Genomic DNA, 27489 nt, shown 5'->3' with positions numbered 1-27489 from the left:
GGTGTTCTTGCCTGGAGAATCCCAGGGACGGGGAGGCCTAGTGGGCTGCCGTCTCTGGGGTCGCACAGAGTCGGACACGACTGAAGCGACTTAGCAGCAGCAGCAGCAGCAGCTTTCCTAATCACGGCAGAGCAGGTGGCATTTATTAAGCTCCCACTGTGAGCCAATGCCGCGCTAGGTCAACAGGTACTGAATTTCACTGAATTCTCAGCACAGTCCTCTAAGGTCATGGCTGTGATTCACCCACTTTACTGATGAGGAAACAAACCCAGAAACACTGAAGGCACTTGCCCCAGGTCAAACAGCTGGCCAGCAGCAGAGGCAAGATTCAAACCTGGGTCTGACTCTGGCAAATTCCTGTCCCGGGAGCCTGGGCCTGGGGAGCTGCTTCCTAATCTCTGAGATTCCTCCTGCTTTGTCGCCTTGGGGTCCCCCTCTCTCATATGGTCCTGCCTCCTGCCCGCCTGTGGACCAGCCCCAGCTCTGGATATAGGTATGTAACTTCCTCCCCCAGGCACACCTTTTGGAAAGAACTCACCCTGGCCCCTGCTCTCTGCAGCCCTAGCCAGCCTTCCCCTCCGTTGCCACTCAGCTGAAAATAACAGCATGTCAAATCTCAGCTCACTCCAGACTGACAACATCCTTCACAAATAACCCAGACAACTCATGTCCTCCATCTTTTCTTTTCATCCCTGCTAGGGGATAGCACAGCGAGCCTGCTTCAGAGTTCCTACGGTACAGCTCGGAAGGGAACATCCCAGCGCTGCATGCCTTGCGTGGGTAAAGACGGTTCCCTTAAGGTTTTGATTTGGTAGCTATTCTTTTCTTCATTCCTTGGGGGGATATTTTTGGAAGCCTCTGTATATTTGCAAAGCCATTCTTTTGCCGATTCCTTCAGGAATCGGGTAGGGAAAAATCAATTCTGGACTGCTTCAGAGAGAAGCCCAATTCCACGAGTCCACTGAAGCGCATGTCTGGATGTCCAACCAAAGGAGGCTGGATAAATATATAATGGCGAATCCGCTGGAACACCACAGAAGTCTTTGAAGAGAGAACACGGATCCATCATATTAACATATTCACCATGAGTGCGTGCTCAGTCACTCAGTTGTGTCTGACTCTTTGTAACCCCATATGCTGTAGCCCACCAGGCTCCTCTGTCCATGGGATTTTCCAGGCAAGAAAACTGGAGTGGATTGCCATTTCTTTCCCAGGGGATCTTCCTGACCCAGGGATGAGACCAGCATCTCCTGTGTCTCCTGCATTGCAGGTGGATTCTTTACTGCTGAGCCACCGGGGAAGCCATTCACCTTACATCATTTGATGAAAAATGCAAGGTACAAAACAACATGAATGATAAGCCAGACACAAATTCCACATACAAATATGATATTTGTACGAAATGTCCAAAACAGGGAAATTTTTGTAGACAGGAAGCAGATTGGTGGTTGCCAGGCAGCGGGGATGCAGAGGGGAGCGGGGATGCAGAGGGGAGTGGGGAGCAGCTGCTCAATGGCTTTGGGGCTTCCTTTTGGGGTGATGGAAATACTTTCAAACCAGAAAAAAGTGGTGGTTGTGCAACACTGCAAATGCACCAAATGCCACTGAATGGTTCGCTCTTATGTGGCTGACTTTACAGTGTGTGAACTTCATCTCAATAAAAAAAATTTAAACAACATGAGCAAAATATCGTTAAAAAAACAACGTGTGCTGAGTATAAGCACTTCATGAAAAAGTCTAGGCACACACACATATACCAAGATATCAACAGAGCTTGCGTTCTGGAGAACTTAGACCATTTTTACTTATTCGTGACTTTCTGTATTGTCTGAATGTCTTGCACAGTCAACATCATTGTTTTTATAATTGGGGGAAAAACTGAAACCATCTCCATTTAAGGAGAAAGAATCCAGTCTCCAGAGCTGCCCCAGTTTACCACATCCCTCCCTCCACACACAACCCGCCCCCGACGCTCTGATCCCTGCGAGAGCGTTACCCTTCTTTGGAATGTTCCAGAGACTTAATGGCCTGACCAATAAAAATGCATCCCAGGATGGACTGGTTTGCTGGGTGCAGGAAGAAAGCCAATTTTCCTCCAAGCTTTACTCGCTCTTCCTCTGGAATTTGGACGTCAAAGATCTAAAAATACGTCTCTCCCTGGAATGGTGGGATGAGAGTTCAGTGTGCGCTGAATGCCATTTCCTGACACCCGGGCTCCGGGAGCAGAGTCTGGTGTGAGGCTCACAGGACTTCCTCTGGGAGGTCAGAAACCCGGGATCTCACCCCAGGACAAGCCATCTCAGGGCACGTCCAGAGCAGGGCCGCAAACTCGGCCAAGTCCTCCAGCTGGTGTGTTCACTGAGCCCTGCTGGGTACCTGAGAGTCTTCTAGAACTTTCCACCCCTTCTCTTATGCTCTAGAAATGTAATTTTTAGTGCAATTCATTCATTTCATGGTAAATTCATAGCTCTCAGGCCTACTATGTGCCAGGCACTGGGTGAATGCAAGGAGAGCTAACCTGAACCAGAAAACACCCGCCCTGCCTTCACATGGCTCAGCTCCGGGACAAGCGACGGACACCACCAACATCACACAGAGGAAGCAAGCAAATCGCTTTCCTTTTGTTTGTCTGTGCAAGCAAGTAATGAGAAATGAAACAAAGCCAGAATAAAAAAAAAGAAATCATGCAGATGATAATATGCGAGCTAAATGTTATGAAGGAGAAGTTGAGAAATTAAGAAAACTTGTAAGGGAGACATAAACAGGGGACTCCGGGACCAGGGAAGGCTCCTCTGAGGAGGAACCACAAAACTAAGACAAACCTGGCCAGGAGACCTTCACAGAATCCCTAAGAAGTACCTTAGGTATTTGAGGGGTTTTGTTTGTTTTTTGGCCACATTGCACAGCTTCCAAGATCTTAGTTCCTCGACCAGTGAAAGTGCCAAGTCCTAACCACCGGACTGCCAGGGAATCCCTCAGGTTCCCATTTTTTTTTTTTAAATTATCATCGTAAGATGCATACAACGTAACATTTGCCACTTACACCATTTTGAAGTGCACAATTCTGTAGCGCTAAATTCACAATACTGTGCAACCACTTACCTCTATATTTCTAAAAGGTTTACATCATTCTTTTCTTTTTTTAGTTGAAGTATACTTTTAAGTATAGTTAACTTATAACTATGTTAGTTTCTGAAAAAATTCTATTCTCAGTAAGCAGTACTTCCTAATCCCTACCCCAGCCCCAGCCCCTGGCCACCTCTAATTTACTTTCTGTCCCTATGAAGTTGCCTTTTCTGGACATTTCATAAATATCAATAGGTCACAGGCTATGTGGTATTTTCTGACTGGCATCTTTTTTTGATCTAGACCGTTTTTAAAGTCTTTATTGAATTTGTTACAATATTTTTTCTGTTTTATCTTTTGGTTTTTTTGGCCATGAGGCATGTGAGATCTTAGCTCCCTGACCAGGGATGGAACCCACACCCTCTTGCACTGGAAGGCGAAGTCTTAACCACTGGACCACCAGGGGAGTCCCCTGACTGGCATCTATCACTGAGCATAAGGTTTCCAGGTTTCATCCATGCTGGAGCATGTCCCGGTACGTCATTCTTTTTTATGGCTGAATAATGTTTCACTGGGTGGATGGACCCCATTTTGTCGATCCTTTCTGAGCTTGTGGACACCTGGGCTGTTTCTGCTTTGGTTACCGTGACTAGAGTTCTGTCTCCATTTCCAGTTGCCCCGGATGGGAGCTGAGGAGACTAAACAGACCTATAGCCACAGTGACACATAGAGATCATCAGGCCACCAGGCCGCCATGGCGGCTACAGTGAGTCCCATCTAGGGGATCTGCTCAGACGATCCTGAGATAGAACGCAGGGTGAACACCTGGCCTGACACGTAGGAAGGATTGTTCTTATGACTTTCATCAAATGCCAGGAAAGCAAAGCTCAAAACACCAGCTCCACCGAACAGACCCTGAGCATCCCAGAAAGGCTCTTGGGCTATTGATAAACATTCCACTCCCTGGCCTATTCCGTCTTATCTAGCCTCGTAAATATCTGGCTCTGTCTTTATTTTCATTAGTGCATAGAGAGTGGTATTCCCCTGCCAGGACCTGAGCTGGAGGCTCCTGTGGTCTTTCCTCTGGACTGCAAAGCAGCACCGCTGTCTCCCAGGCTGCAGGCAAGGCAACGGAGGCTCACACAGGACAAGCCTTCTTCTTACGAGCCTCCGAAAGGGCCTCCCCTGTCTTCCTCTCTGGCACTGTGTCTAGAGCAGGAAAATGCATAGTGTCCAGGAAATTCCCCGGACCCACTCTGCCCACTCTGCCCACTCTGCCAAGGGGCGGGGCTTCAGGAAGGGGAGGAGCCAGGATGCAGGATGCTGGCAGCCACACTGGTCCAGGTTTAACACCCAGGTCTCCACATACAGTCTACTGCCAGTTTCCACAGTGTAAATACTCCCACCGGGGCTGATTTTAAGCCACCAGTGTGAGACTGCTGAATGAGGAGTGGAGAAGAGATGTGTAAAAGCTCCTGATGGATGGTATTTCTACCTCATAGGTGCTACAGACACAAATAATCTTGAGAGCAGGGAGCGTGGTTAAGATGTAGCAAGATAACTAGGAAGCAATATGCTTCTGATCAGGAGGACTCCCTTTCTTTTTCAGGTAAATCACACAAGTTTATGCGGCCTAGTTTTTAATAAGGGCTCTGTTTAACTCTGGAGCGGCGCGAGCGGGCTCCACATACACCTGGAGGCCCGCCTCCCTCGCCCCGACCTGCCCCAGAAGCCACAGCTGAAGAGCCGACCCAGCTTAGGTGGGGCAGTGGGGGCCACGTGGGAAGTCTGGCTCCTGAATATGCAGGGGCTGCTTCCTATCATTCCTAAATTCCCTGATGGACATTTGCATGGAAATTAGAATCAGAACTGAAAGGGTCCTGGAGGTCATCTTATCCTCTGCCTTCCATTTCCCAAGTAATGACGTGAGGCCCAGAGAGGGGCAGCGAGCAGCCCAAGACTGCACAGCTCATTAGAGATGTCACTGAGATAAATTCCTGGGCCTGGTGCCCTGCTCAGTCTCCCTACCCATTGAGTCACCAGTCAACAGCCTGTCTTTCCCCAGGGGCTCTCTCCAAGGTACATTCTTGGCACAAATCTCTTCTGTGCCCTGGAGCTGGGGAGGGAAGCAGATATCTGTTGACAACAGGGGAGAGTTTCAATCCAGTGAGTACACACTCAAAGCACCTACATTCTGATAAACAGTGGCTAAGTAATTTGGTTCCCGAAGCCCAGCCAGGCATGTGTTCTTAGAGACTTCCCCCACCCCAGTGCACACTGCCCCCAATCTTCCCAGCCTCCTCATTCCTCCTTGTGAGATGTCATGGCATTGGCTCCTGTGATGCTCTGGGTCAAGGTGGAAATGAGACCAGGTGATGTACCAGAAATTTTTTCTGTGGTCCTAGAACCAGAGAACTAGATACTTTGTGGCCTAAATCGGCCTGCTGGGCCAGTGAAGAGCACAGGAGAGCCCAATCTGACAAGGGTTGACTCTCCTCCCTCCAAACACCTACCATCATTTCACTTGCTACTACGCTTTTATACACCCACATGGCCTCCTGCCTGACCTGTAAAAGTGTGAGCCCTGGAGGCTGAGATTAGCCTCAGTACAGCTTCATACATCGTACCATGCCTGGCATCATTAAACATTCCCTTTTCCCTCTTCTCTGCCTGGAAAACTCCTATTCATCCTTCAAAGCCCTGGGTTGAATACCCCCAACAGTGGAAAACCTTCCCTGACTCCCCTGGCACAGAGCTGTACATATTCTTCTGGCCTTCCTTTGTATTTGCCCATAATTTACCCACAAGGATGTATGGGATGCCTTCTTCATGGCAGGCACCTGGCAAGGCACCAAGAACACTGCACTGAGGGAGACAGAATAAGGCCCTACTGTGAAGAACCTACATTCCCACTGGGGAGCCAAACAGCAACCAATTTCATAACTATTTGAGCGGAAGTCACCACATCACACGGACCACTCAGTATGTGCTGTGTTTGATGGATATGGAGTCATTCACTCTTCACCCTTAGGCTGAGAGTGTTAGTAGATCTTCCTGAACCTTCTATGCCTCTGTGCTCCCTTTTGGGGCAGGGAACCTAAAATGACATCCTCCCCCAGCCTTAGTCTCTCTCCTAGTCCCTTTCCTGCATTATTTACCTTCTCAACGCTTGTCGGCAGATACGACATCAGAGATCCTGTGGGTGTGGTCTCAGACCACCACAGTAAAGCCAATTCCATCAATGTTTTGGTTTCCCAGCACGCCTACAAGTTACGTTTACATTATGCCACAGCATATTAAGTGTGTAACAGCATTACATCTAAAAAACACACAATGTACACACATTAATCACAAAAATGCCCCATTGCTGAGAAATGCTAACTGTCCTCTGAGCCTTCAGTGAGTCGCAATCATCTCACAATAGTCACATCAAAGATCACTGATCACAGATCAATATAACAAACAGAATAAAAATAGAGTGTGAAATAGTGGGAGAATTACCAACGTGGGATACAAAGACACAGAGCTACAAATGCTGTTGGAACGATGACGCCGGTATACCCACAGACCTACACAGGAAAATCAGATGTGCTTGGATACATTTCCCTTTAGCTTCTCATTCATTCTCTGCAACCCCAGGCCTGTGGGGGTAACACTCCCAAGGCTTGGGGATACAAGTTGGCATCCTTACAGTCTAGGGCAACCTGGGTAAACAGTGGCCATCTAACTGCCTATTTGTTTGAACAAACTGAAAGGAATGCACAGTCTTTCTCAGATGAGATCACTGGTGCTCAGAGATGTCAAACAACTTACCTGAAGTCACACAGCCTGTGAGCAAGAGTACAGATCCAAACTCAGGGCTGCAAGGCCCATGCTTCTCACCTCTGGTCATGGTGTGCCATCCCTCTGTATGGCTGTCACATGTTACCCAGCCGCTCACCCTATTCAATGAGGCCATCCTTAAGGGCAGGAGCTGCTGGCTGTCTCTGTGTTGTACCCAAAGGACCACACACTGAGCCTGGCCCAGAGCAGTTTCCACCAAGTGTTTACTGAGTCAGTCAGGAAGCACACGGAAGCATAATTGCATCCTATCGACATTTGGTTATTGATTGCTGAGAAACAACACTCAGTTTTAAGTCCTTGGACTCTTAAATTAGGTGCTGTTTGTCAGGAGAAAGTAACCTTGGATAAGGAAAGCCCATTGCTGTCCCCCCGTGTGTTTTTAGGGGCCCCTGGCTTCCCTATTTCCAGGCACGGAGCCTTTTGAGGGCTGTGAGGTCCGTCTGCCTGCCCACCCGACTTTGGCATGATTCAGATAAAGACGCCTGCCCTGGCCTGCCCGCATGTGGGCCCCCCCCGGCCCCCAGCACCCCCCTACCTGGGCACTTACACGGGCCCTCTCCGCCAGCCTCGAGGGCAATGCCCGCTTCCAGAGGTTCTTGGTGGAAGTGGCTTCAAGGAGCAGCAGAAGCAGGAAGCACAGAGTCCAGCTGACCTTTCTCCGGCCGCTGCCCATACTGCAGCTGGTTCGAGGTGTTTCTTCCTGGATGGTCAGAGGAGAGGGGTGCTCCAGCCGGTGGGTCCTAGAATGGGGAGCAGAAGCGTGCTCGGGCTGCTGGAGAGTTTCTCGGCTCCACTTGGCCAGGTCCCTGGGATCATGTGTCCGCGCCCAACCCAGGCCCCCACCCCCATCCCCTGGTGGGGGCCGCCCGCCAGGTTATTTTTAGCTTGCCCTATTCCATCTGGCCCCAGAGACTCCCCGCCAGACGTCTGCAGCCGAGGCGGCTCAGAAGGCAGCGGCAGCAGACGGGGGCATCACGCTGCTTGGAGACGTGGCTGGGAGTGGCCCTGTCACACAGGGATAATGAGCACTTCCTTGCAGGCTGGGCAGTCCCCTCCCCAGAAGAGGTGCTGGCTTTGGGGGCTGGCTGGGGCCGGGTGGGGGTGGGCACACAGGGGATGGGTTGGGGGCTTCTGGCTGCTACTCTGTCCAAACTCGAGGCTGGTCTGACAAACTCTTCTGCCCACAAAACTTCTTTGTAAGACTTGTTGCTGAACGGGGCCCAGCGGAGCACATGGCTGAGGGGAGAGTGCCCTTGAACCCTGGAAACCTCCTCTCCAGTGTGGGCATGTGGACTGTTACTCATACGTCATGGGTCTCTTGGGAGAGTTCTGTGCATTTGTGCAAGTAAAGCACTTCACGGACATCCTAACGGTGCTATAAATGTCAGCTTGTGTGTGTTTTATACACAACTCCATATTTCACAAACTTCGTACTCTATCACCTCTTCTCAGCAACCCCAAGACAGGCATTGCTACGATGTCCATTTTACAGATGCAGAAGTAGAGGTACGACACTTGGCTGAGGTCAGGCAGTGGTGGCAGGGCTGGGGCTCCACACCTGCCCTGTCTGATCACTGTGACGCCACCAGGGGCAGTTCTGGGCTTAGATGCCCCTGGGCCGGGTCCCTGCTCAGCCTCGGTCTGTGGGGTGCTGACTGCTCCTCAATTCTCTCATCTGAGACATGGAGTTTGTGGTCACTCATCAGTGACAGTGGGAAGTTCCTACACCCTGGAGTGGGATGTAGGCTCTCAAGGTCAAGTCCCCGCATCTCTCTTATTGAATGTACCCGGTGCCCTGCACAATGCCAGGCTGCATCAGCACCCAGGAGGCACTGGCCGGATGCACAGAGTAACTCATCATCATGACAACTCCACAAGGGCATCTACAGATGAAGAGATGGTCCCAAAAGTCAGGCATGTTTCCCAAAGCCCCCCTTCATGGCTGACCTCTCAGGCATCCCCTCAGGACATCTCCCAGGGCCTGGCATACAACAGGTGCTCAATAAATGTTCTTCAACTGAGCTATCAATTCCTCAGCTGGATTCAGGCCACGGGGAACCAGGATGCCAAGCAGTGCCCATCAGTTAATGTCTTGCGATTGTTAACTTGTGAAAATGCTCTTCCCCAAGCCTTTACCACAAGGGCGACTATTCTGGGAACACGGTGGCCCTGTGGGTTTCGTGTGGAAGGAGAAAGGGCTCTGAGACGAGAAATAAACATGGTACAAATCCCCCCGGGAACGCAGTGCTTTCCTTTGATCAGGGTGAGGCAGGGTCCTGGCCTGACAGCCAGCCTGGATGCTCCCAGCTGGGGCCGAGGGGGCCCCTCAGGATGTCAGGGCGGGCGGCTCCTCCCCTATTCCTGCCAAGCCTCAGAACTTTATGTTCCAAGTGGCGGAGGTCCTCCTGGCTGATCTGAGCTCTGGAGACCTGGACGTGATCCTGAGCTTAGTGGGCTGCCCTCCTGGGACTCATCAAGCCGGAGTGTGACTTCCTGCAGAACTGTGGGCGAGGTTTCCTCTGGGAAAGCCTTGGAGCTGGCGAGGCCTTTCATCTCCTCTGCTGCCAGGGGCCAGCTGGAGAGGCCTGCCAGCAAGGGTCTGACAGCCACCGCCAACCACTTTCCTCCTCCAGAAAGACAGGAAAATAGCTCCCTTAAAAATACAGAGGGCGCAAGTGCATGCTCTCTAAGGAGCAAAGGATATGGCCCATGGTTACAGGGTCTAGGAGGAAATCCTGCCCTTCCAACCCCCATAAGCTTCCCCACCAGATCACCAAGGCAGTGATTCCTTCCCCTAAAAGGCAGAACATTTCTTCCACAGTGAACCAATCCGGCAAATAAGTAAGAAAAGGGACAGGGGGTATTAAATTCATACTTTATACTAAAGTGTGAGTGACTTCCAGCAGAAAGAAACACAGAAACATAAAAAGTAAGAACAGAGAACATTCAATTTGTTCCAACATTTGAACACCTACTATGTGCCAGACTGGCGAGAGTAAAACCAGGCCTAGCCCCTGCTTTTACAGGGCTTAACAAGTGGAGGAGTCAGATATTAATCAGTGTTTTTAAAAAACACTTTGATGGTACTTTTTGGTGCCAGGCACAGTTTCAAGTGCATAAAAAAAAAATTCATTTAACCTATCACAACTCTATTAAATAGCTATTATCATCCCATTTTACACATAAGGAGACTGAGTCTCAGACATACAGTGGAGTGCTTTAAAAATATTCACTCATTTAATCTATCAAAATTATGTTAGGTCAGTACTCTTACTATCCCCATTTTACAGACAGGAAAACTAAGGGTCAGAGAAATGAACAAACTGCCAAATTGTTCAGTTCAGTTGCTCAGTCGTGTCTGACTCTTTGCAACCTCATGGACTGCAGCATACGAGGCCTCCCTGTCTATCACCAACTCCCAGAGTTTATTCAAACTCATGTCCATCAAGTTGGTAATGCCATCTAACCATCTCATCCTTTGTCGTCCCCTTCTCCTCCTGCCTTCAATCTTTCCCGGTATCAGGGTCTTTTCAAATGAGTCAGTTCTTCGCATCAGGTGGCCAAAGTATTGGAGTTTCAGCTTCAGCATCAGTCCTTCCAATGAATATTCAGGACTGATTTCCTTCAGGATGGACTGGTTGGACTCCTTGCAGTCCAAGGGACTCTCAAGAGTCTTCTCTAACACCACAGTTCAAAAGCATCAATTCTTTGGTGCTCAGCTTTCTTTATAGTCCAACTCTCACATCCATACATGACTAATGGAAAAACCATAGCTTTGATTAGATGGACCTTTGTTGACAAAGTAATGTCTCTGCTTTTTAATATGCTGTCTAGGTTGGTCATAGCTTTTCTTTGAAGGAGCAAGTGTCTTAATTTCATGGCTGAAGTCACCATCTGTAGTGATTTTGAAAGCCCCCCAAAATAAAGTCTCTCACTGTTTCCATTGTTTCCCCATCTATTTGCCATGAAGTGATGGGACTGGATGCCATGATTTTAGTTTTCTGAATGTTGAGTTTTAAGTCAACTTTTTCACTCTCCTCTTTTTCACAAGCCAAACTGTGGATGGTTAATAACTGGCAGACCTGGGACTGCAACTCAGACATTTGCTTTCAAAGTCTGGGCTCAAAACCATTGCACTGTGTGTCCAGAGGAGCTAAACTGCAACATGGGCAGATGGGCTGCGGGGGGAGGCGCTGTGACCTAGTCACAGAAGCCAGCAGAGGTCTCCCAGGAAGTGGCCACACACCTGAGAAGTGAAGGATGGGGCTGGACAGAGAATGGGCTTGAGATGCGGACTGATGGGGTCAGAACGCACTGCTGCCCAGGAAGAGGGCGGGGCAGGAGAAGAGCCTGGGCTGGCCCGTACCCAGTGGTGAAGTGGTGCTAGCCTCCGAACAGTCACGCTGTTCCATGTGCCCTTGGTGCTTTTGCCTTCCTGGGCCTCTCCTCTACTAAAAAAGAATAATAATAAACATAATCTTTTATGACTGCACTGATAAAAAGATAAATATAATCCAACCTGGAATATCAGTTCAGTTCAGTCGCTCAGTCGTGTCTGACTCTTTGCAACCCCATGAATCGCAGCACGCCAGGCCTCCCTGTCCATCACCAAGCTGGAATATGTTCTTTTAATTTTCTTTGGGTTTTTTTTGGCTGAACTGTGTGGCATGCGGGACCTTAGTTTCCTGCTTAACAGTCGAAACTGTGACCCCTGCATTGGGAGTGCAGAGTCTTAACTGGACTGAGAGGGAAGTCCCTACTTCCTTTGATTTTAAGAGAATTTAACACACCTTTCTGGGCCCATAAAAGTCTAGTAGGCCCCGAGCTGTGTGCCTGAAGATGACCCTGGGCCCAAATACTGCTGTGTGATGTTGGGCAAGGTTTTGCGCCCTCCAAGCCAGAATTAAACAGAGACGATAGGTGAGTCTGTGTAGGAGGTGCCGGGTCTCAGCAGTGTCCTCTGCAAGAGGAGGGAGGGCCGCTGGGAAAGGCTGCTCAGCTGGCCTGAAGCAGAGCCCGCCCTGCTCCATTCCAGCTGGTGAATGACAGCAGATGTCCCCTGGCCGCCCATCCTTGGAGACCCCGGCCCTGAGCTCACTTCACCCAGCCGCCCTGTCCCTGACCTCCACTCAGCGTCCCTCTCCCTCCTTGACTCTGCTCTCCAGCCAAGAAACTCCCCACGTCTCTCTGCTGCTCCCCTCCTCCCACGCCCCAGAGTGACTGGCCTGGGACCAGACTCCCCGGGAACTGACCCTCGTTCTGGCCACTGGGAGCACCCTTGCTTTCTTTTGCCATTCAGGATGGCTGCGGGGCAAGGTCCCCTTTCAAGCAGCAGGTCCCCTTTCAACCGTGAAAGCAGCAGTCCCCCTTTCACGAAGGGGCACTCGGATGGAAAGGTTATGCGGGGAGGCTGGCTGCCTTGCGACCCCTTCCTCCCACAGCTGAGACTGGGACCAGTTCTACCAGTGGGCTCAGCCTCTCTCTAGCTGCTGGGCCAGGTCGCTGCCAGCTTCTCGTGATTTTGCCCACAGGACCTGGACTCACCCTCAAAGCAGCGTTTCTCTCTCTGCTGCTTGTTTGTCTTTCTCCCCCAACGTACCTCTGCTCATGAAACCCCTCCCCATTGCCCCTCCTGAGCTGAAGGCCTTGCCACGGTCCTGTTGGGATGTGGATGAAAACACACTCCCCAGGGCCTTCCAGTCTGGACTGGCCTTTCTCCACCTGGCTGCATGGGAGCATCACCCACGGGAGGGGCTGTCAATCACATCCACACATGGGTCCAGCCCAGGTCAAGGGAATCAGAACCCAGTGGTTTCCAAAGTTCCCCAGCTGATTCTAATGAAGAGCCAGGGTCAGGAGCCCTGACAAAGTTGGCCTCTCCCCCGACCAGTCCCCACCCTGACCTTCAGGGCTGTTGTCCCAACAGATTCCCTCCTGCCTCTCCCTGTTGCCACATGCCAGCCTTTCCCTACACATAAACACACATATTCACCATGCACCTAAGTCACAGGGCCTTTGCATATGCTAGTTCCACTTCCCAACATTCTTCCTGGTTTTCTTGGCTGAGTAAATTATTTTTATTTATTTATTTATTTTGCTGTGCTATGTGGCTTGAACAAAGGTCTGTATAGTCAAAGCTATAGTTTTCCCAGTAGTCATGTACAGATGTGAGAGTTGGACCATAAAGAAAGCTGAGCGCCAAAGAATTGATGCTTTCGAACTGTTGTGCTCTAGAAGACTCTTGAGAGTCCCTTGGACTGCAAAGAGATCAAACCAGACCATCCTAAAGGAAATCAGTCCTGAATATTCATTGGAAGGACTAATGATGAAGCTCCAATACTTTGGCCACCTGATGAGAAGAGCCAATTCATTGGAAAAGACCCTGATGCTGGGAAAGATTGAGAGCAAGAGGAGAAGCAGGTGACAGAGGATGAGATGGTTGGATGGCATCACTGACTAGATGGACATGAGTTTGGGTAGACTCCAGGAGTTGGTGCAGGACAGGAAAGCCTGGTGTGCTGCAGTCCATGGGGCCACCAAGTCAGACACAACTGAGTGACTGAACAACAATGTGGCTTGTGGGATCTTAGTTCCCTGACCAGGGATCAAACTTGGGCCTCGGCAATGAAAGCTCGGAGTCCTAACCATTGGACCGCCAGCGAAGGCCCTGCTGAGTAACCTCGTTAAGCCTCAGCTCTCAGTGAAACAGCCCCTTCGTCCTGGAAACGTTCCAGACCAGTTCAGTTCCCCTAGAGCAGGCTTTCATGTCCCCGTGTACCTCTGCCTGCCAGGACCCACACCACCCGACGGTGGAAGGTACGATTCTTTCTTACCACGCCTGACTCTCCTGATCGACAGTCAGCACCCTCAGAGCCAGGCTGGTGTCTGTCTATAGTTTTTGGTTTATTCTTTCTTTCCTCCTGTGCAGCTGGCACACAGTAGGGGCTTGGTGAACACCCACCGATCAGTTAAATGGATGCTCCCACAGCCCTCTTCCAGGGCTGCGGCCCAGATGGCTTTGCGGGACCATATTAATGCCAGCGTGGGGCTTCCCAAGTGGTGCCGGTAGTAGAGAACCTGCCTCCCAATGCAGGGGATGCAGGAGATATGGGCTCAACCCCTGGGTTGGGAAGATCCCCTGGAGCAGGAACCAGCCTCCTGGTTCTAGTACTGGCAACCCATTCCAGTACTCTTGCCTGGAAAATTCCAGGGACAGAGGAGACTGGCAGGTTCCAGTCTTGGGCCGGGGCAGGGCGGGGGGGGGGGGGGTGGGGTTGCACAGAATCGGACACAATTAAGCAACTGAGCACAATACCAGCCAGTGACCCAAGTCACTAGCCACCAAGCACCAAGTCTCCTGACCTGGCTGGATAAACCTGAGCCCCTTTAGAGGGAACTAAGATCCCACAAACCACATAGCATGGCCAAAAAAAAAAAAAAAAGACAGAAACAGATTCTATTTATCTGTGCCTGTATCCTATACCGGGGCAAGGGGGTAGCTAAATTCAACAGTTCAGCAATGATCCCAAGGACTCAGCTCAGCTGCCAAGACAAGCAAGTAGCTGCTTCTTTTGGTCGATCACTCAACTCAGTCAACCTCGTGAGGGTCAAGGCCAGACAATCCACGATGCCGCTGATGGGGGCTTCACAAAACCTAAGCCGGGTGAAATCATCCAAGATGCTATTTAAATGCCAAGGATGTAATTTTTTTTTTTTTTAATGAAGGAAAAAAAAAAAAAACCCAACTCTGACTCCAGAAAAGCTAGACGTCAGAACACTCCCTTTTGCTGATATAAGGCCTGGGAGGTGAGCTGGAGATTTCACAATCCTTTCCTCAAGCAAAGGCTTAACTTTCCTGGGAAGCAAATGCTTCCCACGTTTGTACACACCAGCCTTATCTTGTGCTTTCCTGGGGCCATCAGGATCTCTGTGTCCTGTGACATAGAGTGACTGGATAAAGTGAGGGAGATCCCCTCTGTCACGAAGGGGATGGTCCAGTGGGAAGACACAGACCAAGAAAGCAGGTAAATTGTGCTACGTGCTGAAATGACCCAAAGTCTGAGGCAGTGACTGTGGGGTACCTTGTGGGATAGGGCATTCCTTTCGGAGCGGGTGGGGAGGAGCAGCGCCCAGGGGATGACGTCTAAACCAGACATGGGGAGGAGTCGAGTCCAGGGGCTAACTAAACCAGCGGTGGTGAGGAGCAACAAGGTGGGGAGTCTTCCGGGAAGGGGCCACCTACCTCTGGCCCCATCCTGCTGGGAGGTAAAATTGTGAAGGGGTCGGGCACGACTGAGCGACTTCACTTTCACTTTTCACTTTCATACATTGGAGAAGGAAATGGCAACCCACTCCAGTGTTCTTGCCTTGAGAATCCCAGGGACGGGGGACCCTGGTGGGCTGCCGTCTATGGGGTCGCACAGAGTCGGACACAACTGAAGCGACTTAGCAGCAGTAGCAGCAGCAGAAGGGGCGAGAAGCAGGCTCTTCCTGTATCCTGAAATGAGGGGAGGAACTGGAGAAAAAGATGGTGGGAGCAGGATTTTTAAGATCAGTCACAGTGATGAGGGTGGATGATCCCCTTACAGCTCTGACCACCTGGATGATTGGCTGGAGCCAATCATATAGTACCACCCAACCCCTACTGGTGATTGGCTCAGGAATGGGTCTGTCATCTGATCTGGGCCAATGAGGTATGAGGAGAAGTCAGGGGTGGTGCTTCTGGGAAAGTGGTCCTCACACCCAGGGACCTGTGGAAAAGTGGTGATCCATCTGTGCGTCTAAACTTTATTCAGTCAGGTTGCAGCGCCAGGATCTGCAGCAGCCACTTTGCCACAACAAGGGGAGCTGATCAGAGAGTGAGGCCAACACTGAAATAGTTGCATGGGAATAAGAGAACAACACTGAATTCTTGGGAACATTTTTGAGCTGTTGAATTTAGTCAGTCTTGGAGTTGTCCTACCTCTGGGCTTATTACAGGGGACAAGCTAATCTTCCTTAGGGTTAAGCCAGGAGAGTTGGAGCTTTTTGTTAGTGACTGCTGCATACAACCTGACGGATATAAACCAAGCTTCTGTCTAATATGGCTGATGAGCATCTATGAAAGCAGAAGCTACAGGGGAAAGAGTAGGGACTCACATTTCTTGAGTAGGCACATACCTACTATGCACCATACTTTGTACTAGGCACTTTATGTAGGCCTGTCCTTAATCCTCCCACCAGCCCTCTGAGGCAGCTCCTACAACGTTATCGCACTCAGCAGAAGAGGAAACTGAGGCTGTGAGGTGAAGATACTTGCCCGATTCCAACTGGCAGGAGCAGGATGTGAACCCAGGTCTGCCTGGGTACTTGGCCAGCCTGCTTCTCGGAGGCGTGATGGTGCTGCCCTGGCAGGGGAGGAGCCTCAGCGCAGGCTGAGCCAGGTCTTTCTGCAGACATCTAGCCTCCCCCAGGAGCTGAGGACACGGATCTGCCTGACAGCCAGCAGCCCCCTAGAGCCAGGAGGCCCCTGAGAGATAGAGGAAACCTGGTGGGGCTCCATTCGGCCATAGGGACACCATTGTCAAAACCTCCATGGTGACTCCACGCAAACCCCTCCTTCCTTCCTCTGCCTTGCCCTTCCTGGGGGGTCAGTGATCCAGACCACTTGGTGGGAAGTGGTCAACGTGGACACAGCAGGGCATCCTGCCCTTCCCCACAGGGACCTTGGAGAATGCTCTAGCTTGACAGCAGGGTGAAAAAAGAAGTGAAGGAAAGAATCCTTGCCCCTTATTAAGCAGTGCCTGGTGCACATGAATCTATCGCTTGGCAGAAACATGCCGTCCCACCATAAATCACTGTGCAATGGGAACAGACATTTAGAAGGCGATTTCTGCCTGGCTGGGCATGCAGGGTCCCAGCCCTGGCTGGCGGGAGGGAAAGGTGACAGCCCTGCTCGGGGCCCCTGTCCTGCTCTTTTTCTGCATCCATTCCTCAAAAGTCAGCCCTCAGCCACTTTTCTGGCTCTTATTCAACTATTTTTCTTATTACAGACGCATGGCTTTTTGTACCACAGGAAGACAGAAACAATGATACACATTAAAGCAGGTGGATTAATGCCAGGACTTGGTCACACAAGCTACGGGAGGGCTGAGAAGCCAAACAAAAGACAGTGAGGTGACCTGGAGACAAACAGCAGCAAGACGCCGCTGCCCCACCCCCCGGTGGGGGATGATATGGAGATTGGATGCCGGTCACAGGAGGATGATGCCTGGTGATGCCGGAACCACAGAGGAGACAGCCACTGCTCAGGGCCCTGCTCCCAGTGTAGAGATGGGGAGAAACCCCTCTCCCCCGCCTCTGCCTCCTGCCCTCTATCAGGGCCTCCCATTGGCGGAGCCCGGTGACACGACAGCTGGGGGTGGACTGTCCACTGGAATTAGTCCCCTGTAGAGTCCCCACAGCAGGAGAGGAGGATGGCTCCAGGGAAACAGACCCACCAAGTCCAGGGAGACAGGCAGTCACTAGAGAACAGCCCCGTTCCTTACACACACACACACACACACACACACACACACACAATGCCTGCCTGCCTTTCCTCCTCTTTTGCTTCCTCTAACTGGATCAAAAGCTGACGGAACCCATGCGGCAGAAATTTTCCATTCATTTGTTAAACGTTTTTACTGAGCATCTACTGTGTACCAGGTATTCCTGTAGGCCTGGGGAGCCTGCATTGTAATAAGGGGAGAGGGAGTGTTGCTCCACCTATCAGAACAAGAAATCAATGAATGAACAAGACTATCTCAGGGTGGCGGGCGCTATGAAGACAATAAAGCAATCATGAGCAGGGGGAATGAGACGGATAAATACAGAGGTGGGCAGGGAAGGCCTGTGTGAGCAGGTGACATCCTAGCCAAGATCAGTGATGAAAATGAATCACCTGTATGGACAGAAGGTCAAGGCATTTTCCAGGCAGTGGACAAAGCAGGTGCAAAGGTCCTGAGGTGAGCACCTGCTTGGTTTGCTATAAGCATCATAACATAACTGACTTGCCAAAGGGTTTCTATTCTGTGGAACAAAACCAAGAAACAGCTTCTCAGCCATGCTGTGTGGGACCTCACGGCTCTGCCTTGCGTATCAGGACATTCAGTTAGGAAATTTTGTCCAGTTGTGCTAACTCCAAGTTCTGGTTCTGAGTTCTCTTGGAGAGAAGGCTTGTTGTGAGGCCAGGGACCACATACCAGGCTTGTTTGTCCTCGACCCCTCAGGCAATTCAGGCTCTCTGTTCTCTGGGACAGCTCTTCCTCCCAAAGACTCTGGTCCCTCTTCTTTGAACCTAATATAACAAAGACTCCCCAAGCATATTAACAAATGCAAACAGATAGGGGGTGGGTTCCAGAGTTGTGGTGTTGGGGCCGCCCAGCTCCACCAAGCCACAGTGACGTGTGGGACATCAGGGGGCAGGAAGGAGGCCCCAAGCGGGACAAACCGTGACACCATTCACAGCCTTAGATCTCCCGCCACAAACACGCTTGGTGTGGAGACGGGAACGGCAACCCACTCCAGTATTCCTGTCTGAAGAATCCCACGGACAGAGGAGCCTGGCAGGCTACTACTGTTCATGGGGTTGCAAAAGAGTTGGACACAGCTTGGCAAGTAAACGACAAAGACATTATACAACACTCCATTCAGTAACAGAAGAATACACATTCTTATCAAGTGCAGATGGGGCTTTCACCAAAATAAACCATACATTAGATCACAAAATAAACCCTAACACATTGAAAAGGCATCAAATCATACAAAGTATGCTCTCTGACCATAATGGAATTGAAATAGGAATAAATGAAAGAAAGACAAAAGAAATATCCTCAAACACCTGGACATTAAATAACACTTCTGATTAATCCATAAATCAAAGATGAGATCTTAAGAAAGAACTATGACACAAATAAAAATGAAAATACCACATATCAAAACTTGTACTATGTAGCTAAAGCAGTGCTTAGAGGCATATTTATAACACTTAGAATAAAAGAAACATCTCAAGTTAATAATTTGTTTCTATCTATAGAAATTAGAAAAAAAAGAACAAAGTTAACCTAAAGCAAGAGGAAGAGAGGGTCAGTCATAAAAATAAACAGAAAAGGTTACATTAATAAAATTAAAAACATAAAATTAAGAAAATTAATGACACTATAATTTGTTCTTTAAAAGGATCAGTAAAATTGACAAGTCTCAAATGAGACTCATGAAGAAAAATCAATATGACAAAAATATTATGATAACTAGAAATAAAAGAGGGACTATTGTAGCCAAAACAAAAAGAATGCTCATGGTGGCTTCCCCTGGATGGTAGAATTTGGGTGGATTTCATTTTAGCCCCTTTATTACTATAGTTTCCAATTTGTCTACAATGATCACCTATTACTAAGACCATGGCCCTGGGTTCAAATCCCAGCTCTTCCACTTCCCAGAAATGTCCCCTGGAGCACAAATGCATCCACACTCTGACACACACCTCACCATCAAGTGGCACAATAATGGCCTCTGCCCCATAGGACTGATGCGCGAACTTTTAAAAGAATATAAAGCCTTTGTATAGAATATAACACACAGTCAGTGCCTTTATTACATGTCAAACATGGTGATCTCATCATAGAAGATTGGAAAGCTGGTCTAAATAACTGACTTTCATGGCACCTGTGATCTGGGGACATCACAAAAGGCAACTGGAAAAAAAAAAAAGCTGGGGAATGATCTCACGCGCCCGCGGATCAGCCAGAAGGATAGGAAATGAGATGGGAGTGAATGACTGATGAGCACGTCTGGGACACAGAGAGATATGCGTCAATGTCAGAGGGACCAGCCACACTCTTGACCAAAGCTGAAAGCTTTCGACATGAAGGGGTCTGTGCAGAGCAGGTGCCCGACACCCAGCCCAATAGGGGGCCTAGGCAGCAGCCAAGCGTCCCAGGGTGACAGAGAACCTGTGACCCACTGCTACCCACACCCCTTATTCTTGGCGGTTTCACCGTCTGGGACAGGGAATTTGTGACCTCTGTGTACATGGTGTGGACAGTGATAACTATAGTATCAGTCCCTCAGTCGTGTCCGACTCTGCGACCCCACGGACTGTAGCTCCTCTGTCCATGGGACTCTCCAGGCAAGAATAATGGAGTGGGTTGCCATTTCCTTCTCCAAGGGATCTTCCCAACCCAGGAATTGAACCTGGGTCTCCTGCATTTCAGGCGGATTCTATACTCTTTGAGCCACCATGGAAGCATAACAATAACAACAATCTCACTTACATAGTCTTACTCTAAGCCAAGAAGATGCTCAATGCATATGATAACTCTACGAGGCAGGTACTACCATCAGCCTCATGTCACCGATAGGGAAGCCGAGGCTCAGAGGTAGCTTCCCCAGGGTCATCCAGCCAGTCAAGGGCTGAGATGGCTCCATCATAAGCAGAACACTGTCACCCGGGCTCTGCCATTTGCTGCCCTGACACGTGAACATGGAGATGAGTCCCAAATCACGTGATGGTCCAAGACACAGATCTCCCACCCCCAACATACACATGAGTACCTAGAGTCACACAGGCCCCAGCTTCCCTGACCCAAAGACTCCCCTTCGACACAATGCCCAGCTCCTGCACCCTGGGTCACCCTGGGCCAGCCCAGGAGAACTTTCCCCCCTGGAGGCTTATAGAAGTGTCCACACACTCTGCTCTGCTCCCCAGGGACTGCATAGGAATCTGGATTCTCTCTGAGCATCTTCTTGGTGAAATCCCAGTGTGTGCCCTGTGTCTGACGCCCAAGCAGCCCAGATACACACTTGGCAACGTGGCTTCCTGGTGTCCTGCCTTCTCCCCAGTGCCCTTCCCTGCTTTTAGCTAAATGCCACTGTCCAGTGTCAGAGCCCAGACCTCCCAGCGCTGGGGAAAGGAGGTGGCGGCAGCTCCTTGGAGGACAAATGCATGAGGCTCTCAGGCCCTCCCCCCGAGAGCCATGAGCCCCCTCCCTCGACCAGAGCATCTTTCCTATTACCTGCCTCCAGTGTCGTCTGCTTACTGAGCGAGGACCCCGCAGAGGCAAGCACCAGTAGTTTGCTTCCAGCGATGCCCCTTCACACTTGTCTCAGCCCTCCAGCAATCGAGAAGTGACATCTCCAGTTCTTGATAAACGTGTCTAATAGAAGTCTCAGAAAAGTGGTCCAGGATGCGTAAAGGAAGTGAGCATAATTGAATCTTCAGAAAGAAAGAGACCGAAAGAAGGAAAGAAGGGAGGAGGGAGACATCTGAAATCTCCAACAGATTTCAAAGTTGCCAACAGACCTTGAAAAAGTTAGAGGCCCGGGCACTACTCTGCGGGGACTGGAACCTATCATTAATTATGAAGCGAATACCAGGTGTCAAGGACAGTTGTAGGACTGACTCACGACACCCCCTGCTGGAAGCAGCCTGACACTGCTGGGAAAAGAAATTGGGTGTTTTGCACTAAAGGAAGAGTAACTGGTCTGACTTTAGTCCCTCTGCCTGAATGCTAAGCAAACAGCAATAAAGACGAATTGAGAAAGATACCTGTTCAAGGGAGCCCATCACCACACTGTGTATCATTGCAAAACATGAGAATGGGGTGGGGGGACAAATGTCCACTCGGTTAACAGAATGAGATATATTTAGACACTGGGATTCCACATGCTATTAAAACGGGGCACTGGTCTGCTTACTGACTTGGAAAACATTCCTAATGCGTTGCCAAGAGGTAACAGTGAATTCTGCAACAGGACGCCCAGTGTGTTTGTTTCACCTTGGCTTAACTCCATACAACCCTCTTCAGACGTGTGACCATCAGAACTGTAAGATAATACATTTGTGTTGCTTTAAGCCACTAATTTGAGGTAGCGTGTTAGAGCAGCAGTAAGAAAATGATACAGGACAAAGGCAGGGAAGATGGGCTGGAGACACTCACGTGGTGAGCTCGGGTCACTCTCCCCAGGGGTGACCGCTCTCTGTACTTCTCAGCTTGACGCCCAGGGTTCTGGGACCCGGCCCCATCCTCCTGCAGCTCATCACCCTCTGCTGTCTGCCGGCCGCTCCCTTCCCAGCCCCACCGCTGTCCCTCAAACACACCAAACTCATTCGTGGACCAAACCTTTGCATTTGCTACTCTCTGCATCTAGAATGCTCTCCTCCCACCACCAAAACAAAGTGTGCATGTTTGTTCCCTGACCATTCAGGTTGCAGCTCAAATATCACCTTCTCAGAGAGACAGGTCTTCCCAATTACTCTATCGAAAGCAGTCATCCAGTCAATCTCATAGCCCTATCAAGGATGTCCAGGATGTCTCCAGCATCCATCACTCTCTTTTTACCTTTGTTTACTACCTGTCTCCTGCTCAAGAAGGTCAGCTGCATGAGAGAAGAGACCTTGTCTATCCTGTGTGCTGGTCACTCCCCAGTGCCTAGCACAGAACCTGAAGTACAGTAGGCATCCAAATACTTATGGATGGAGATACATGGATGGATGAAGACCGGTGGATGAAAGAAAGACAGAAGGATGGTGGAAGGGGAATGGGTGGATGGAAAGACGGACAGAAGGATGGAAGCATCATGGGATAGATATTTGGATGGAAGGATGACAGATGACAGATTGGTGGGTGGATGAAAATATGGGTGGGTGCATAAACATCTATTTGGGTGGGAAGGCTAGGTGGATGGGAGGAAAGATGGAAGGATGAGTGGATAGGATAATGAGTGGGTGAAGGGAAGGAAGTGTGGCTGGATGGATGATGGCTGGGTAGAAGGACGGATGGGTGGGAAAGTGGCATATGAAAGGGAAAACGGAAGAGCTGATTGGAACAGATAGGTGGTTGGAAGACTGGGTGGATGGATGGGAGAAAGGGATGGGTTGATGAGAGGAGGACAGGGGAAAGGAAAGATATAGAGGGAAGGAAAGCTAGGAGGAGGAATGGCTGGGATGATGAGTGAATGGTGTAGAAGAAGAGCAGATGGATGGAAGGAAGGAAAGATGTGAAATCTCCATGAGGTGGCTGCCGGATTAATCTGGCTAGAGAGTGCTGATGCTAAATAACTCCCTTCTGTGTTTGAAGGGGGGCCCAGCTGCTCGACACCTTTCTGACGAGGACTTCTGTTGCCAAGGGACAGAAGTTAACAGGCTGTTTGCGCCTCTAATCCTTGGAACCAGACTCCGTAATCGTCTTAACTCATGGGCAAATATCTATATTTAATGAGTTCCCCACCTGATGCCTGGCTCCCCACATCCAGTATTGACTTAGCAGCTTTATCACAGGGCTTGATAATCTGGGTTCAAAGCATTAGAATTAATTTCTCCCACCACCAGTGGGGGTCCCTCTGCGCTCTGGCTTCCTTCCAAACAACAACAAAAAAAGATTTTCTCACATCATTTCTCTGCTTAAAGCCCTCAGCGGGTAATCTGCGGCTCTCAACACACGTGCAAATTCCAGGGCACTCCGAGTCCTTCGCAGTGGTCCTGGCATAACTCTCCAGCCTCATTTCTCATCCTCCTTGTGCTCCTGTGCCTTAAGCCCCCTGTGTAGCCATCATCGGAATTCCTCTCCAGTCTGAGGACAGAGCCTGAGGCCGCAGCCTGAGAGCGCACGTTGTCCTCCTGACCCCGCACACAGGCATCTCTTCTCTCCATCTACATGTCCTTCCTTCTATCAACAGAAGCTCACATGTCAGGGCATGGAGGCTCCACTGGTCCCGCAAACACAGCATCTTCACAACTGAAGCCATCATCATCCCCTGCCTAAGGTGGTCCTCAGAGGATCCATCCCGACCCCCAGACCAGAGACTCAGGAGGCACCCAGGATGCCACCCTCTCCTCCATCCTTCGCGTCCCGTCAAATGCTGAGTGTCAGCCACTCCTGCTCCTGCAGCGCTCAAGCCCTCCCAATCGACCACCCTCTCTGCCACCACCAGGCCCCCGCCCCTTCCCTCTGCCATGGATGACCCAGAGGCCCCCACACTCACTGACCCACCCCAGCCTTGCTCCCGCTGCTCACCCCCACCACTGCAGCCAGACCACAACACAGCATCAGGCCCCTACTTCAATGGGCCTCTGCTACCCTTAAAATAAAATCCACAAATCCTTTCTTTGCCTCACAAAGGCTAGCTGGTCTACCCCTGCCTACCTCTCCAGCCTCTGACCACCATCCCCCCAAATTCTGCCCATCTGCTATACAGGCTTCCTTTCCATTCTTTCTGGGCATCAGGTTCTCTCAGCTCTTGGATTGAAGAGAGACTGCTCTCTCTGCTTAGCACCCTCATTCCTATACCTCTTAGTCTGGATAATCCTCCACACCGTCAATGTCACGTTATCACCGGGATGTTAATCACAGTAACAGCAAGGGCAGCTAACATCTGAGAACTCACTATGTGCTGGACACAGTCCTGAGAGCTCTACAGAAATACCCTGTTGGGTTATGAAGCAAAGATGACTGTTATGCCCATTTCACAGATGAGGAAATTGAGGCAGAGAGCTCAAGTGATTGGTTCAAGCTCTTGGCAACTGAAACTGGGATGTGAACCCAGGCAGTCTGACTCCAGAGCCCCCCCTTTCAATCATGGCACTAAAGAGCCAACCAAGACAAGGTCCCACATCCTCCAGAAAGCCTTCTCTCTTCCCCCTTGCCCCAGCCAAAGTTCATTGTTCCCTCTCTGGGCTCCCACCCAGCCGGTACTCCAAGTACAGCCCCTAACATCTGCACCACAAATCCCCTCTGCGAAAGACACGGGCGAATCAGGCCACCAGGAAACCCTCCCAACTGTGCAAGCATGTGCCACTCCCAACACCCAGTAGTGGTGCCTGTTCCATTCACCTTTGGTCGCTCTGTGGCTTGGTCTGCAGTGACTAGGCATGCAGTGAGCCTAGGTCGTAAGAAGACTGGCAGCTCTCACCCTCTCTCAGAGCCTGACTGCCATGCTCTGAAGAGGTCCAGGCTAGACTACCTCCCAAAGAGGGGCTCTGCGGAGAGAAGCCCCAGCAAATGAGGGCACCTTGGAGGCTCCAGCTGCAGCTGAGCTCCCTGCCAAGCTCCAGGCTGCACAGTTGGGCTCAGGGGAGACCAGGAGAACCATCCAGCTGCACCCCAGCTGTGGAATTGTGGGAAAATCACAAATCATTGCAGTCTTAAGTCCCTGGCTTGGTTCTTGTGTGTGTGTGTGTGTGTGTGTGTGTACTCAATCACTCAGCGTGACTCTTTGTGACCCCATAGACAGCAACCCGCCAGGTTCCTCTGTCCATGAAATTTCCCAGGCAAGAAATACTGGAGTGGGTTGACATCTCCTTCTCCAGGGGATCTTTCCAACCTAGAAATCAAATCTGAATCTCCTGCATTGGCAGACAGATTCTTTACCACTGAGCCACCTGGTTCATCTTAGCAGCCTCAGTTTCCCCACCTGAGAAATGGGGAAGGGAGTTTCTACCTTCCATATCTGTTGCAAAGGAAGATGGTCAGTGGTTGGTTGCCAATTTCGGACCAGCCAAGGGAACAACCTGTCCCTTCTGACTTTTCTTCCCCACCCACTGGGACTCAAGTCCACGCCGCTCTCATATCCTCCCATGGCCCAGACATGCAGCTCTCTGCTCCCTCCGCTGTCTTGTCCTTCTGAGACCAGCCTGGTACTGGGTTCCCGTCCTATTGACCTGGCACATCGGGGAGGGGACAGGGACTGACGTCTCTCTCTCATCCAGAGCAACAAGCCTGGGGCAGTAGAGTCAGAGAAGTCAGTGAAGGAGTCTCCAGATGGGCACCTGCTGTCCGGGGAGGGCCTTTATGTGAACACAGAGCAACCTGACCCACTTCAACATCTGGCCGTCAAACACATCTCCGCTGTGTCGTCTAAATTAAAGGATGATGTGACCCAGACCTGCTCTCAGGCAGAAGAAATGAGAAACAAGAGATAATCCAGTTGGAAAACACTCTCAAGACTGTCTGTTCCTGAAGTCACGGATTTGAATGCCTGCAGGACGCAGGCAGGGGATGTAAATGTACAGGACAGGCGAGTGTAAGACCACAGGAGTTAGGGGCTCAGTGCGTTCCTGCCAGGTACATTGGCTACTTCAGCAATGCTTTCATTGAAATATAACTGTATACACGCTTTACAGTATAAAACCCTCTACAGATAATAAATGCTGGAGAGGGTGTAGAGAAAAGGGAACCCCCCTACGCTACTGGTGGGAATGTGACTTGGTGCAGTCACTATGGAAAATAGGAAGGAGGTTCTTTAAAAAATTCAAAATAGAACTACTGTATGATCCAGCAATCCCACTTCTGGGCATATACTCTGAAATCAAAAAGATACATGTGCCCCAATGTTCATAGCAGCACTATTTAGGACAGCCGAGACATGGGACCTACCTAAATGCCCACTGACAGATGATGGATAGAGAAGATGTGGTACACATATACAATGGAGTATTGCTCAGCCATAAAAAGAACAAAATACTGCCATCTGCATCAACATGGATGGACCCAGAGATTAGCATACTAAGTGAAGTAAGTCAGACCAAGACAAATATCATCTGAGATCACTTATGTGTGGAATTTAAAATACGATACAGATGAACATACTTACAAAATAGAAACACTCACAGACAAACTGATGGTTACCAAACAGGAAAGGTACGGGTTGGGAGACAAATTAGAGGTTTGAGATTAACAGATACACACTACTATATGTAAAAGTAGGTAACCAACAAGGACCTAATGGATAGCCCAGGTAACTAAATTCAGTATGTTATCATAACCTATAATGGAAAAGAATCTGAAAAAGAACATACATAATTTATACATATATACATACACAACATAACGGAGTCATTTTTCTATACACCTGAAACACAACATTGAAAATCAACTATACCTTAATGTTTAAAGAGTCAATAAAACAGAGTGTGTAACTCATACAGTAGATTATTGGCTGCCTCGGGCTGAGAGTGGGGGGTACACAGGGAATGAGGGCAGGCAGTACCAGCTTTCTGCTGGAGTAGATGAGAATGCTTCAAAATCAGACGTGGCGGCGGCTGCACAACTCTGTGAACGTACTAAAACCAGTGAACTTTACACTGTACATGGGTGGATTTTAGATATGTAACATATCTCAAATAAAGCTGCTTCAAAAAATTATAGGCTTACGTTAAAAAAAAAAAAAAAAGAGCACAGAGATTCATCAATTTCCACAAAGCAAATGGACTCATGTAACCACCACTCAGAGAAGTCGGGGACCCTGCCAGCAACCCAAACCCCTTCCCACGCTCCATCTCACTGATCACATGACTACCTTCTCTCATTCTGAAAAGGTAACTTCAATTCTGACTTCCATCAGAGAAGGTTAGCTTTGCCTTTCTAGTCCTTTCTATGAAAGCAATCTATCAGTGTATATTCTTTCATGCCTAATTTCTTTCATTCAAAGGTACTTGTGAGATTCATACTGACATACAGAGGGTCAGTCATCTTTACTGGTGTAGAATTTTCTACCATATGACAAGAGAGGAATCAATATACCCATGCGGACAGGCATTTGGATAGTTTCATGTTTGGGCTACTCCAA

The 27489-nt window shown here is 49.8% G+C and overlaps 1 protein-coding gene across 7 annotated transcripts in view; it reads right to left on the bottom strand.

The window, feature by feature from the left end:
• WFDC1 (WAP four-disulfide core domain 1) overlaps positions 1-27489 on the bottom strand; it is an 84030-nt gene that overhangs the window by 43205 nt on the left and 13336 nt on the right. For 5 of the 7 annotated variants that reach the window (XM_070770393.1, XM_019978932.2, XM_019978933.2 and 2 more), the window contains exon 2: positions 7445-7649. In XM_070770393.1, coding sequence (XP_070626494.1) covers positions 7445-7582 — 138 coding nt within the window. In that variant the 5' untranslated portion in view covers positions 7583-7649. Of the gene's footprint in view, positions 1-7444; positions 7650-7798; positions 7922-27489 lie in introns of those variants that run through there. The other 2 variants (XM_070770391.1, XM_019978934.2) reach the window with 2 other exon arrangements.

Source organism: Bos indicus, chromosome 18 (genome assembly GCF_029378745.1).
Source record: "Bos indicus isolate NIAB-ARS_2022 breed Sahiwal x Tharparkar chromosome 18, NIAB-ARS_B.indTharparkar_mat_pri_1.0, whole genome shotgun sequence".
In the NCBI taxonomy this organism is placed as follows: Eukaryota; Metazoa; Chordata; class Mammalia; order Artiodactyla; family Bovidae; genus Bos; species Bos indicus.
Note: the sequence above shows the minus strand (reverse complement) of the source record. Positions and strands in the feature narration are given on the sequence as shown.